This window comes from Abramis brama, assembly GCF_963993115.1.
Source record: "Abramis brama genome assembly, chromosome: 1".
NCBI lineage: Eukaryota > Metazoa > Chordata > Actinopteri > Cypriniformes > Leuciscidae > Abramis > Abramis brama.
In genome coordinates this window covers 7291875-7306390 of record NC_139963.1, presented here as the reverse complement: position 1 = coordinate 7306390, position 14516 = coordinate 7291875, and the positions used below count along the sequence as shown (strand labels likewise).

The following is a 14516-nucleotide window of genomic DNA, read 5'->3' as shown; positions in this document are numbered from 1 at the left end:
GCTGGCCTGGGGCCCCAAGACAACGACTGGTTAAGAATAAAATGCAACGACAAACTGTGTGAGCGCCCCTTTGATAGTCAATGCAGTAAAGTGCAATGACACTGTTATCGGGATCCCCCTCAAGGGGGCCCCCCTCAGGAGTTGCTGACAGCAGCCAGCCAACCACGCGTCTCTGCTGCCAGCAAAATACAAAACCTCCTCGGCAGTTATCATGAAGCGAATTATGCTTCAGGAAGCCAGAAAAGAAAGAAGATAAAGGTAAAAAAAAATATAGTGATAAGTGATAAATTACACTGGATAAAATAGCTCTACTTGTCTTGTACACATGGTGTACTTTTGCAGCAGGTAGGCTAGCAAAAATATGTTTATGTTAGCTGTCTGCCTGACGGCAAATGCTGCTTGTAACGAACAGTTAGTGCAACTTTTTTTTCGAAAGGACGGAATATGGTTACATACTATAATATGTTTTTTTTAACGGGATAAGGAAGACGCAGATCTGTTCCAGAATCACTGTTTATCGTATGACATGACATTGCTATAGCTTTGTAATAGGTTTTGATGAAAGTGGCATAGCATGCTATAACTATTCCACCGTTATAATCTATTTCCCAAATGGGGGTTAGGAAAACCACACAATAAATTCAGTGCATCAAACATTAGCTCTGGATGTTTTTAAGCATTGGTAGTTGTGAAAGCAGCTGCATCCCTTCCCTTCTAATATCAAAATATGGAATTGCTAACATATCTTTTCGGTAACACTTTATTATAATCAAATCAAGTATATTTGTATAGCGCTTTTCACAATACAGATTGTATCAAAGCAGCTTCACAGTATTACATTAAAATAAAATAATACAACAAGGTTTGTTTCTAGTGGAATTTATTGATTGATAGAATAAAATTAAATATCCCCAAAATATCCCCAACTGAGCAAGCCAAAGGCAACAGTGGCAAGGAACCGAAAAAAACTACATCAAGTGACCTAATGGAGAAAAAAAAAACCTTGGGAGAACCCAGGCTCAGTCGGGGGTAATAACATTCATTAATAGATGGTAAATTGTTAGTCTTTAATTTAATCTTTAGTTAATTGTCATTTAACTGTTAGCAAACAAGTCTTTTTACTTAATAAATACTTTGTAAGTTAATCCATCTATAAACATTATTTAACCAGAAAGTGGCAGAGGAACATGATTTTTCCATAGCTTATCTTAATGTGCTAGTGTCGGGATATAGGCTTCTGTAGTGACAGTTTATGCAAATATGACATTAATTTTAAGTTACCAATGGATCTTGAATAGTTACTTCAAGGCTACTGCAAATGTTCAATTGTTGAAAATGTGTGTGTGTGTGTGTGTGTGGGGGGGGGGGGGGTGGCCTCCATGTCCATTTTGCTGGGGGGGGGGGGGGGGGGGGGGGGGCTCCTCCATGTCCATTTTGCTTGGGGCCCCCAAATTCCTTCAAACGGCCCTGCATGATTCACATCAATTTATGTCCGTTTGATTTATTAATTTACATTTTTACTGTTGAATACATCATTTATATCATCTATCTTTATTTCATTTTTAATTTAAATGCAGTATTGAGTATCTAGTACACAGGTGATCATATCCACATGGTATTGGGGATAGGGTGGGGGTTCGGGGTTGGTGTTGGCGTTTGGTGAAAGGGTGAATGTTATGTTTTTACAAAAGCTCAACATTCACTATTTACTTACAGTATATATTTACTATTTACTATATAGTAAGTCGCATCCGCCAGGAAAAAGAAAGACCTCCCTGTTTGAGAACAGTTTTACAACTTCCAATGTATGTATGGTGTTTTAAAATGACATATCACAATTTGTTTTCCTCAGTTCATTTAATTATTATATGTAATATCTTGATTCAGAAGGTGAGATGCTTGGAGTGTGATATATATATTCAGTCGATGTACATGTACAGTGACTTCCATTCAAACTCTTTTCTCTTCACATTTCTTGGGTGGAAAGTTTGGCTCGTGTTTGACCAGAGCAAACAAAGCTTAAATGCCACAGCCGACGCTGTAGAAGAAGTCGAGAGATACGAACATTCAAAGAGCCGGAGATCCACTAGAATACTGGAAAATACAGGAACACGTGTCCCACATCTGGACACTTTGGCATTGCAGTTTCTTTGTACACCGGCCTCCTCTGTACCATGTGAAAGATTATCCAGACAGGGGAAGAACTGTAAAAGAGGAGAAATAGACCCAATCGCCCAAAACACTGTCAAACAGCTCTTATTTCTCAATACAAATCACTCCAAACTTCACATCACACAATGTCCATATTCACATTTTAGTCCCACGCCTTATCCTGTCCATCAAATTATTAATTTATGATTAATAAAATTGATTAATTAATGATTTTCATTCAATAAAATGTATTCAATTGCATTTTCAATACCCAGTCATACAAGTAATATGAAGAAGTATATGTGTATTTCTTATGTGTAGCTTTTAGCTGCTTTATTTTTACTGTTTACTATTTACAACACTCTTGAAGCTTTAAATCTGCTCTGGGAACAGTATCTAAGCCTTTATGAGGCTTCATTTCTCCATCTCTACACTGTGACCCTGCAGCATTAGATCCAGTAATGTCTGAAAGATTATAAACACACATTGTGCACTAAATGTTTTGAACTATTGTTTTTTTACACACACACACACACACACACACACACACACACACACACACACCAGCAATCAACATGTGAAACTCAACAATGGTGACAATATTGCGATGTGAATTAATTATGCAGATGAACTGTCTTTTTCTTCATTTGCTTTTATTTCTGCTGTTGTTTTTAGTAGCTTGTTTTGTGATGTTCAGAGAGTTGATCTGTTTATTTGAATATTTTGTCGACTGACACCATTGTTGATGCCTGTATGTCCACAGAAGACACAGTACATCAATGCGACATCAAGAAGACGCTGGACTCCAACTCATCCACTGGTCAGATCATGTCAAATTTTGGTTGAAAATGAAAATTAGGTTGATGTCTAAACCCATCGATAAAAAAAACACTGACTCTGTTGGGCACTTCTGCGCAAAATTCCTGATGCATGTATTTTCTTTTTTTCTACCACAGGTGGAAATTAAATGTTTTGGTATGTCTCCGGCAGTGGTCTGGTGTGCACAGATGGGGACAAACCGGAGGATTTCTTCTTTGAGTTTGTGGAGTATGGACGGGTTGGCATCAAGGGTCAGAATGGCAAGTACCTGCGTGGAGACCAGGGAGGCACGCTGATGGGCGATGGGTTAAGCGTGGACGCCTCTTCCCTGTGGGAGCACTGATTGCTGGACAGAACCAGAGACACAAACACACACTCACTCAGAAACAATCAGTTCTCGTACTGACACCTGTTAAACTAATGACTTTCAGGAGAACGCTGTTCATTCATGTTCTTTCTTCAGTCTTTTTTGTGAGTGAGTGAAATGTGTGTGGTTTTATCTGTTTCTAATACTGTAAATGTTAGTGTCGCCCTTTGATTCATTAGAAAAATACAATATTACACTTCACTCCTTGCAGTGGCGGATCGAGAATTTTTTAGAAGCATGGCCACAATCGGGCCACCCTTCACAGAGAGCGGCCAAGCTTAACACAAGTCATGCACAATTCTTAAATCAATGAGGTTTTCATACATTTTCCTGATTTTCTTTGCTGTTGGCTCTACCGCTTTGTTCATTCACTGTTATTTATTAAACTACTACAATACCAGCTAAAATATTTCCATGTTTAATTGTTTTCTTCATTAAGAATAACACACAATAAAATATAAAACAACATTTGAAGAAAAAAAAAAAATGCTCACAATGGCTGGCTAAACCGTTTAGGTTGGAGACGTACTGATGGACGGACTCCCCTGGTAGTTGGTGTCGTTGTCTAAACATAAACCGTCTCAATAAAGCACTCTGTGGGGCAGCAAACTGGTCTTTTAAAAGTTTCACTGTCCTTGCATAGTCTGTATTTGTCCCGTTGCCAGTTAACGTCTCCAGTACCCGTTTTCCCTCGACTCCTAAGTGCCTCAGCAATGCTGTTTTCCGAACTGCACTCATGTCGGCTAGTAGCTGTAGCTTGTATGTTTCAGAAGACTGATGCCAGGGATTCCACTGTATTGTAGGCTCACCGGGAAGTGCGAGGAAAGGAGGTGGAGGAGGAAGAGAAAATCCAGCCATCCTCGTTGCCAATTGTTGTGTATAAAAAAGGACGCTGGACGAGAGATTTATGCATGCTACTCTCTACTTTTCAAACAAACCGAAACCAACCATTTCAGACCAAAACAGCTGCGACCTAAACAGCGAGGCGTTACCAAACGAACACAGATTAATTCGTCCTGAGCGGACATAAGAGTTAATTTGTTTAAGATTCTTGGTTCATTTTTTATTCACAAATGCAAATTTTTGGGTAAGATCCCGCTACTGTCTATTTTTCTAGTAGACTATAATTCCTATGTTTTGTCTTTGTCATAAAAAACAAAAAGTCTTTGAAAAGTCAAAGATTGCTTTCAATGTTTAACCTTGTATAATTTTTTTTTCTTCCCTCTGGCACTCTATTTTGTTTTCTTCCCTCTGGCACTCTATTTTGTTTGTATATTTTTCGTGATCTATATTGTTACTTTTTCATTTTTCGCATAAAAAAAGAAAAAAGAAAAAAAGACGTACATACTTGAAAGATCTTGGGCCGGTTTCACAAAGCTATTTTAGACCGGTCTATAGTGTTAGAAAAGTCACAAATTTGCTCATAGACTAATCTAAAGCAAGTTAGACTGTTTCACAAAAATAAAGACTGACTTAATTATGTTACCTTGGCAACCAGCAGTAACAATCAGTTACATTACAAACAGCCAAAAGAAAAGGGAAAATGGCTCATAATTTAAATTTTTTTTCTTGTTACTACATTCTCCGCTAAATTTCCCAAGTAAAATGTCCTTGTAACTGTTATATTCCTCCAACAAACACATATTTTCCGCTGGGGTAAACTGCACTGAGCGGTTGAATGCGCTTAATGTTACTCGAACCGCCATGTTTTTTGTTTTGAAAAGTGTCTTAATTTACCCAGAATGCATTGCAGTGTAGTCCTACTTAAGATAGACTCTTTAGTGTTTTGTGCAACGGTCTGATTTTGATGTCTATCTGAAGCCTGACTATCTACTATAAGCCATAGTCAAAGTCTATATTTGTGAAACCGGACCCTGGGCTTAAAGAAAATCCCGAGCTGTCTTATGACATTGTGGTGGCGTTCATGTGCGCTCAACTGGTAAATACGATCTTTACGAGATAACTTGAATGCACCATTATTTCCTCCTGCCAAAACCGGAAGTGTGAAAATAATCCATTCGAGGAGGAGCTACTGCTGGATGTTTCCCGTCTCACAGTGAAACCGAAAGCAGTCGATGTCTGTAAAGAAGCCATTTCGGAAGATAGAAAATCAGCAATCGCTTCACATGTGACAGTAAGTTCATTAAACTTTTCATAGCTGTAATATCGATAGAGTATTTGCGTCTCAACAGACCCTATGACGAACTCAAACTCAAACACATGATAAAGTGGAAAGTTGCTTTCGCTATAGGCCTACTCCACAACACGTCAACTGTAACCAGTGTTGGGAAAGTTCACTTTCTACATGAACTATTTCAAAGTTCAGTTCACAAATTTTAAAATGAACTAGTTCAGTTCATACTTAAAAATTTTGAACTAAGTTCACAGTTCAAAAAATGAACTAGTTCATAGTTCTTTTTTTCCATATGTTGCTGCGAGCTATTATTTTTCAAAATCATTGCCACAGGCCATATAGAACCACAGACAGCAATTATCAGTTTTAACACTGAAGCTATATGAAGCATATGCGTCAGATTTCATCTTCATCTTCATATTCAATTTTTAATCCTTATCCAACCAGGGTTTATTAGCATTGAGGGGACAGCATTTCCCCATTGTTGCTTTGACGCTTTGTTGCTGTCCATTCAGTCCACACTAGAAGCAGCTGCAGCTTTCACCCCTACAGTATATTCTCAAAAACATGAGGAAAAACGTGCTGCTTGAATGGTCTTTTTTAATGAGGAATTATTAAAAGAAAAACAGGACAGTAGTACTTAAGGTGCAAATGTTTATTTATTTATTGAACAATTATTCATGTACAAACAATATGGCAATATTAGTAAATCTTTACATAAAAAAACATACAAAACAGGTGCATGAAAGAACCACAAATACACACACACACACACACACACACAAAAACTGAAATAAATAAATAAATAAAATTAAAGGAACACTCCGACTTTTTGGGACTTTAGCTTATTCACAGTATCCCCCAGAGTTAGATAGTCCATACATACCTTTTTCATTTCTGTGCGTTCTGTAAGTGTTATTTGACGCACCCACCGCTAGCCTAGCTTAGCACAAAGACTGGATGTAAATGGATAATGGTAGCATACTAATCCCAATAAGTGACAAAATAATGCAAACATTTTCCTATTTACATGTTGTGATCTGTATAGTCACAGCGTGTACAAATAACAAGGCTATATGAGACAGAGATCATTTTTAATCGTATAAATACTGGGAACTATATTCTCACTAGGCGTAGGAGCACAGCTAACGTTACTTGGGCGGAGTGATTAGCGCCGCACACGAGACGCCCTGTTGATGGTTCCGTAAACAAAACAAACGTGACTAACTAGCTAGACGTGACTCGTGATCATGGCTGATTTTGAGGAATTGTCAGAGGAATTTTACTGTGTATCGAACCATATAGTTTTGAGCCAGAATACACAGACGAGGAGTTACAAACTTTGGAAGCTGTAAGACAAGATGCCGAACAGATTGATGTCGAAGGGAGAATCAGAACGAACATGACCTAATGGTCAGCTGTCCACCAAGTAAGTGATTTTGTTATAATGATCATTCATAGTTCAATGAAATTGTAGTATAGCCATTGCACATAGTGTGGTCATGACAACACAATAATAACAATAAAGGGGATACACGGAGCCCCTATTCACGTAATAGTGTCACTCACTACTAAGGTTACATTACATTAGCATGGCACTGTTACAGTATGGCTAATGTTAGTCATCTCAAAACATAACGGAACACTTACCGCAGCAACAGGTGATCCAATTTGTCCTGTCTTTATTATCGATGGGATGGCTGTATCCTTTAGCACGCGTTTCATGGTCCGTGTGGCAACTTGCATTTTTACAAAATAGTCGTCTATAGTAAAATGTTCAGAGCAAACGAAATACTTCGTGATGCTGTTTACAGGTGTGTTTAGTAGCCATCGATTCATCAGGTCAGCGTTTTTGGTTGGAATTCTATGAAACATCATAGTATTACCTGGTCTCCCCTGTTTATTGTCGCAGCTCTTTACAATGGGGATGGCTAGTGTGACGTCACGACATCACTTCCGTGTCCAAGCCGCTGCGTCTAATGTAAACACAATGGCAGTAGCTAAGGAACCGGTCACTTTTTTTACGGTGACATCGTATTTTGCGGACACCCCAAAGTCCGTGAAAAAGGGTTTGAACTCGTACAACTCCAACAGAGTTGTAAATGTTAGTGTGCTGGCAGGTGGAAGTCTGAAAGGGAAAGTACAGGCTTCAATGAAAAGTAAAGTTTACGAGGTTGAGGTGAGGTCCCGACTCTTGAGTGACTCGTCAAATGGCACAAATTTCTATGACTTTTGTTGTTTTATATGAGCATAAAACAAATTGTTAATCAAACATTAAGCTGTCGCCCTTTACCATAAAAAGATTGTACATTTGTCACGGTTCAAACGTTACAAGTTTTTAGTAGCTACCGTTACCTCGCTAACATAAGGCTGTCGGCCACCAAGCTAACTTTACTGTACAAGTGTAACGTTAACTATTGTACTTAGCTATGTTAGAATAAGTACCTATGGTTTGTTGACAACTTAAAACTCTGGAAAAGTATTGCTCGCCCAATACAGATTAGACGTTACCTAACTAGTTGTTGGCTCCACCTAGTGCAACACAAAGATAAGAAAAACCTTTATTGATCTCACAATTCACTTGTTACATTCAGCTCTCAAGAAAACACTCAGGGTGTGCAGAATAGACAGGAAACGAACAATTAAATAGTAAATATAGGAGGTATCTTATACAGTGACTACCAGACTTCAGGGGGCAAAAAGTATAAACAATAAAAAAATAAACATACTATAATAAAAAAAAGTTAGCAGTGCAGGCTTACAGAGTGCACTACAAAGCTTTGCCTCTTAGCATTGTTAAGAGTTTTTTGTGAGGGTTAGCAAAGTTGATTTCACTCAGGTACACGTTGAGGGACAGGAAGTGAAGGCAAGTTCTTGCTCTTGTGCCATCGGGAGGTCCAAGTGCCACCATGTTGCAGCCCTCCTCATTTGGGCTGAGAAGAACTTCACCCGCACGGATGTCGAGTGTATGTGGAAGAGGCCCACGACACCCAAAACAGAGCAAATCACGGCCAAGAAAGTGTCTGTGATTGCACCTTCCACATCACAAGGTTAGTTCTTCGAGTAACTTGGAAATATCTGTCATGCTTTCTGTTTTGTTATCATTGGAAAAACAATGACCATATGTTTTCTTTTCATAGTAAAATCTAAGCCTGGGTTAGATAGCAGTTACCATCATATCCTTTATGCTATTTTTTCAGCTGGAATTAAACGCCCTGTCACCCCGGAGGACAGAGAATGGGCATCGTCATCTCTGGCACAGCGTGACCGTTTTACAGGTCTGGGTTGGATATTAGCTCCAGAACCTCCTGCACTGCCTCAGGTTTGACTTGTGTTTTGTTGTTTCATGTCCTGCTTTATCAGAAACTTCACATGTACACAACATTAAATCAGTTACAAAGATTGACGATATCCCTAGTAAGATGGTAAATTTAGTTTGACATATCCACAGATTTAAATTGCAAATCAGACATAAACCTGTTCAGACTTTAATTTTAACTTTATTCAAACCGCGCATTTCGTACACAAGGCAACTCAATATATGTATGTCTGTGAACAATGTTGACATGAAGGGATCTAATTGTTGTTATTCTGATTCAATGATATTTGTTGGGACAGACTTTTGACCCCTGCCATCACGTCAAAACTTTTGATGGGATATTGGCCAACTCCGGGTATTGTGAGGACAAAGCTCAACATCTCCTTTCATCCCTTGCTGTGAGCCCACAACAAAAGGAAGCCATCGAGAGGGCCACAGTTGGGCAAACTCAGAATGACTTATGGTAATAATACATACAAGGATCGATTGATTTCATGTGTACTAAAAGTCATTAGTGACTGTGAGGTTAACTGTTGTGTGTTTCTTTATAACAGGATGGCATATCGCAAGAAGAGAGTTACAGCCAGCAACTTTGGTCTTGTGTTGGCGGCAGTGAAGAGGAACTCTTACCCTCCTTCATTATTCAAAACGCTGCTTGGTCATTACAACTTCAAGCAAGGAGCTCATGTAAGTGATGGACACAAAGTTCTTTTAACCCTTGGGTACTGTAATAAAACATATCCTTTAGTTATATTTGTTATATGCTATCACACTCCTGGATCTTCCAAAGACTTGTGAAAACATCTGCTTTGGCACATTACTTTTTCTGCAGCATCAAATTTTAAGTAATACTCCCCAGCAACTCCCATTATAACCACAATTTTTCATTCAACCATGACACTGCAGTGAAATCACATATGAAAGGCATTCACAAGGTTAAAATCCATTATTTAAAAACAAAAAAATAATTGTTTTGATCAGGTCTGAGCTTGATGAATAGTGTTTGGGGAAAAAAGGTTGATCAAATTTTTTTATCAGAGGTTTTTTCAGCTGTAATGGTTGTGGCTTTTAAACAGCCAAAACTAGGTTTGAAAGGGTTGTAAATTTGCCCACAGTGTATTTTAGACCGTTTACATTATTTTTTATCACATATTCAAAATTTATGTACAATTAAGTTTCTTCACCAAAAATGTTTTTACTCTCAAATACAGTGAAGGTTATTGTCAATTAGTTCTACATATCACCCTTTGGTGGCAGAAAAAACCCACATAGAGACCCTAGGGTAATTTTTAAATCAAACAAGTGTAAACAAAGATTGTACTACAAGGGTTGGGCTGATATTTCTTTCCTTCTCTCCCTTTATAAAGCACCTTGTGATGCCATTGTGTATGAAATTCCCTTTCAACCCCCAGGCTTGTGATTGGGGAATCGTTCATGAGCCAAAGGCTAAAGAAGAGTACATGAAGCGCACTGGTGTGACCATCCAGGAGAGCGGAGTGTTTCTCTCTGACAGTGGCCTGCTTGGTGGCTCTCCAGATGGGACAGTATCTGCTGACTGCATCATTGAGGTGAAATGTCCTTATGCAGCCAGAAACAAGACCATAATTCAGGCAGCAGAGGCAAAGGACTTTTATCTCAAACTGGATGAAGTTACTGGCCTACTGAAAATGAAGCCGACTCACAACTACTGGCATCAAATTCAGGGCAACCTGTACCTTACGGGAGCTGGCACATGCCACCTGGTGGTATGGACTCCGCTGGATGTTGTAATTCTGTTCATCCATAAAGATCCAGCTTGGGCAAACAACATTAGTGTTTTAGAAATATTTTATAAGGACATTTTCCTGCCCCATATTCTCTCCGATATTAAATGATTAACCCTGCATTTGTTTACATGTTCTAAATAGGGATGTCAGGATTCAAATATATATAAAAAAGTAATATAATAAAAAGTAAACTTATAAATAGGCAGTAGAATATCATTATTATTATTATTATTATTATCATTATTAGCAATACCTATACCTACCTAGCTAGCTATAAGAAAGCAGATTTATGTGGATGTTTTTGAAAGATCTATGTCTTTCCATGTGCTTACACGGTTCATGTCCATTTTTACGTGACAAACGCGGCTGCACATGATCCTTTTTTTTTTTAACTCTTCCTTTGGCCGCTATGAAAATAAGATTTTCACATTTAACTTATGAACCTGCCATTGACTTCATGCGTTTGAGTGGATTTATGGACCGCGGTTATTGTAAAAATCAGTTAATCTTGACATTCCTAGTTCTAAAGCATTATTTTCAGTTTGAATGTTGTAGCCTCTCCCAATTTGTATATATCAATATCTGTGCATTTGTACCAGTTAAAATGATGTTTGTGTGTTTTGTTGTTTTATTTATTCTAAAAAAGAAAAAGAAAAGCAGTAACATGCAGTTCAAATAAATTGAGTGGGAGCAACATAATCAGTGTGAAGACTTTTTAATTGTCTTGTTCAGCTTCAGTTGCATCCAGGCTGTCAAACGGAACAAAATTATTCATTCAGCTTATGGAGGATCAAACACAGTTGTGTTGATAATATGTATAACAAACCTTTAAAAAAATATAACATTTAACATGTGAGTTTAGGAAAATTGATTAGCAAGTAAAAAACAACATTGATACAGTTCATATGGAATACAGTTAAAGAAAAATTCAATGCTGATGATGGCATTGTGGCAAACAGTGAGAGGAAATTCATGCTATTTCACGGAGGATGGGTGTCTGTAAATTTGTGAGAGAAACACACACTTTCAGTATCTTGTTTGCATGCTTTTTATACTGGTACGGAATGTATGACAAAATGTGAAATGTTTTCAGGCGCTGAATAGAACGCTCCACATGAACTCTTGCACTGGCAATAAGTCTGTTGTGGTTGATTTCCTCCATTGTGAACTGTCCGTTGACAAGGAATGTTGGGATGTTCAGTGAAACACCTGCAGGTAAAATGTCACGAATAGTGAAGCCCTTGTCAGCCATCACCATGTCACCTGCTTCTAGCTGTTGAAGTACTCCGCAGTCTGCTGTTATTGCTTTGTCCGATGTGCTTCCACCATACAGGTCACTGGCGAAGGTAATGAATCCATTAGGTGCCACACCAATCAGAGCCTTAAGCGTGGTACCTCCTTTGTAATGACTGTACAGATGACTTTGGGTGTCCAAACTTTCTGTGTTGGACACAGGTACTTCAGTACAGTCGAGCACAATCCGACAATTGGGAAATGGTTGGAAGCAATGTGGCAGGGAGGTTTGGTTCTTGAATCTGGAAGGAATTTTGTTTTCCATCATGCCGACATACAAAATGTCATACAGGGCACTGGAGATGGTGATAAAGATGTTGGTGACTGTGGCCCGGCAGCAGTTAAACCTCACAGAAAGGTCAACAAGACCACAATTCAGTCGGAGTTTCATCAAAGTCAAGAGCAGCTGATCGATTAAGGGCATTTTTTGGACGTTCCAATCAAAGTGATACTGGAGATCAAATTTGGAAAGAAGGGTCTCCAAAAATAAGACTGTGGCAGCATCTGGCAAGCCAGTGTAATAGTTGACTATGTCTGGGTGGGAGGATATTTGACTAAATGAAAATGTTTGTTTTTGTTTCTCCAATTCTTTCTTCAGTTTGTCATTTTCTTTTCTGAGCATCTTATTCTCAATTTCAAGCACCAAAACACTTGAACTACTTGGGGTCTTCTGAGCAGTGTCAAGGTGACTTGGGCCTGGTTCAGCTCCTCCTTCGTCCTCTACAGTCGCCGGGAGCATTTTCTTTTGCCGTTTGGTCGGCTGGCTGATGTGAGGAAAAGCCTTTCCCTCATTCCAGGCAAACCGTGTGGGCCCCGCTGCTTTGCCATGTGGAAAATGCCATCCACAGACCCTTGAGTTGTAGTTAGGTGTGAAATCTTTACGCCTGGATAAAAGAAAAAAACATTACATAAAGAACTCTGTGGCGATAAACAAAAAGAAGTAGGTTCTGCCAGTGCAGAACCCTTGTCCCTCTCACCCCTGTTCCACAAAAGCAACACAATTTGGCAACTGTATATACATAAATAGTGACTTTTATATTGTTAATGGCTTCATTCTCAAAAATGTAAATACTGACTTTATTCTGGTAAATTGTCACGTAAATCTAAAAAAAGGACTTGTAAACGACTTAATTCTGTAAAATATTACGTATATCTCGTAATTAATCTCGTTCATTCTTGTAAAATGTTTGTTTTTTGTAAAAAAGTTTAATATCTTACAATATGACTTTTCATAAATAACTAGCTAGTTGATTCTCATAAATAACGACTTTAAACTCAGTCACATTAAACTAGTAAATGGCAACTTTATTCCCGTAAATAATGACTTTAATCTCGATTATTTTATGTGGCCCCACTCCATCGTTAACAGCAACAGGTAACGTTATCTCGGCTAACGTTTAGCGCAAATACTGGCGCTAGCCCGCACTTAAATGTATTTTTCATGGTTAGATATCCAGCTTACCGTATCAGTTTAAGCCATCTCCTCTTCTCGTTGTCATCCAAAGGAAAGCGGTAGTAACTAATCGTTTTATTGACATCATTTCTGTTGTTACAACTTGGGACACAGCACTGCACCATTCTAGCCCAATTCGGTTTGGACACGGAAGTGACGTATTTGGCTACGATGACGTAGGCACTAGCCATCCCCATACAGCGAACACCCATGATTGTAAACTATAAATTTACTATCTAGTAATTGCTGACTATTACTCCAACTCTGAGCGAACTCTCTGCTCCTCACCACAGGGCGTCTCGTGTGCTGCGCTAATCACTCCGCCCAAGTAACGTTAGCTGTGCTCCTACGCCTAGTGAGAATATAGTTCCCAGTATAAATACGATTAAAAATGGTCTCTGTCTCATATAGCCTTGTTATTTGTACACGCTGTGACTATACAGATCACAACATGTAAATAGGAAAATGTTTGCATTATTTTGTCACTTATTGGGATTAGTATGCTACCATTATCCATTTACATCCAGTCTTTGTGCTAAGCTAGGCTAGCGGTGGGTGCGTCAAATAACACTTACAGAACGCACAGAAATGAAAAAGGTATGTATGGACTTATCTAACTCTGGGGGATACTGTGAATAAGCTAAAGTCCCAAAAAGTCGGAGTGTTCCTTTAAGGGGCTAAGGTTTTTCTTTTAAATCATATTCTTCTATGGTGGAAAAAAGACTAATTGCGTTTTTCTTTTTTATCATTTTGAGGGCTTTTGTATAAGAAACAAATTCACCATGAAATGCACAGAACATTGGTTTCATCTTTAGGTATTTTGATTTGTGAACATAAAATTTTTTCCAAGCATGAGGATATTGTTAACCAGGAATTGTTATTGTTAACAGTTTTGTTTGAAAGTTGGCTTCCTTTAAAATAACGGCCTTCAACTGAAAGTGCTGGGATATGTGGGATCATAGAGACAGAATAAGAGAGAATTTCTTTAATTAGGCATACAACAGAATTAGGGATGGCTTTAGTAATAGATTCAAATTTGGCCCGATTGCAAATGAGATTATATTTAACACAGAAATGTTCATATGATATAATTTCACTATTACTATCAATTAAATGGGACACTGACCAAATACCTTTCTCCATCCAGTTCATGTCAAACAGTGATTTGTTCCTAACCGTAATATATCTATTATTCCATAATGGTGCATTGTGTG

The 14516-nt window shown here is 38.4% G+C and overlaps 3 protein-coding genes and 1 long non-coding RNA gene across 8 annotated transcripts in view; 2 read left to right on the top strand and 2 right to left on the bottom strand.

The window, feature by feature from the left end:
- LOC311080038 overlaps positions 1-14516 on the bottom strand; it is a 98397-nt gene that overhangs the window by 53827 nt on the left and 30054 nt on the right. The gene's annotated exons all lie outside the window — the stretch shown is intronic.
- Positions 5219-14516, top strand: part of LOC311079578 (uncharacterized protein) — a 447200-nt gene continuing 437902 nt past the window's right edge. For all 4 annotated transcript variants that reach the window (XM_084109138.1, XM_084109135.1, XM_084109136.1 and 1 more), the window contains exon 1: positions 5219-5471. The gene's annotated coding sequence lies outside the window, so the exon portion shown is untranslated. The remainder of the gene's footprint in view (positions 5472-14516) is intronic.
- LOC311079819 (uncharacterized protein) lies at positions 5771-10796 on the top strand. 2 transcript variants are annotated; one of them, XM_084109546.1, is made up of 5 exons: positions 5771-8521; positions 8672-8793; positions 9090-9253; positions 9345-9477; positions 10203-10796. In XM_084109546.1, the coding sequence occupies exons 1-5, from the start codon at positions 8440-8442 to the stop codon at positions 10662-10664; spliced, it is 963 nt and encodes a 320-aa protein (XP_083965672.1). In that variant the 5' UTR covers positions 5771-8439; the 3' UTR covers positions 10665-10796. The 2 variants fall into 2 exon arrangements, with proteins under 2 accessions (XP_083965672.1, XP_083965671.1); XM_084109545.1 differs by having other exon boundaries at positions 10158-10796.
- LOC311079751 (uncharacterized protein) lies at positions 11256-13479 on the bottom strand. The gene is made up of 2 exons (XM_084109400.1): positions 13312-13479; positions 11256-12733 (listed from the first exon to the last, which is right to left on the bottom strand). Exons 1-2 carry the CDS (start codon positions 13425-13427, stop codon positions 11527-11529), a joined length of 1323 nt encoding a protein of 440 aa, XP_083965526.1. The 5' UTR covers positions 13428-13479; the 3' UTR covers positions 11256-11526.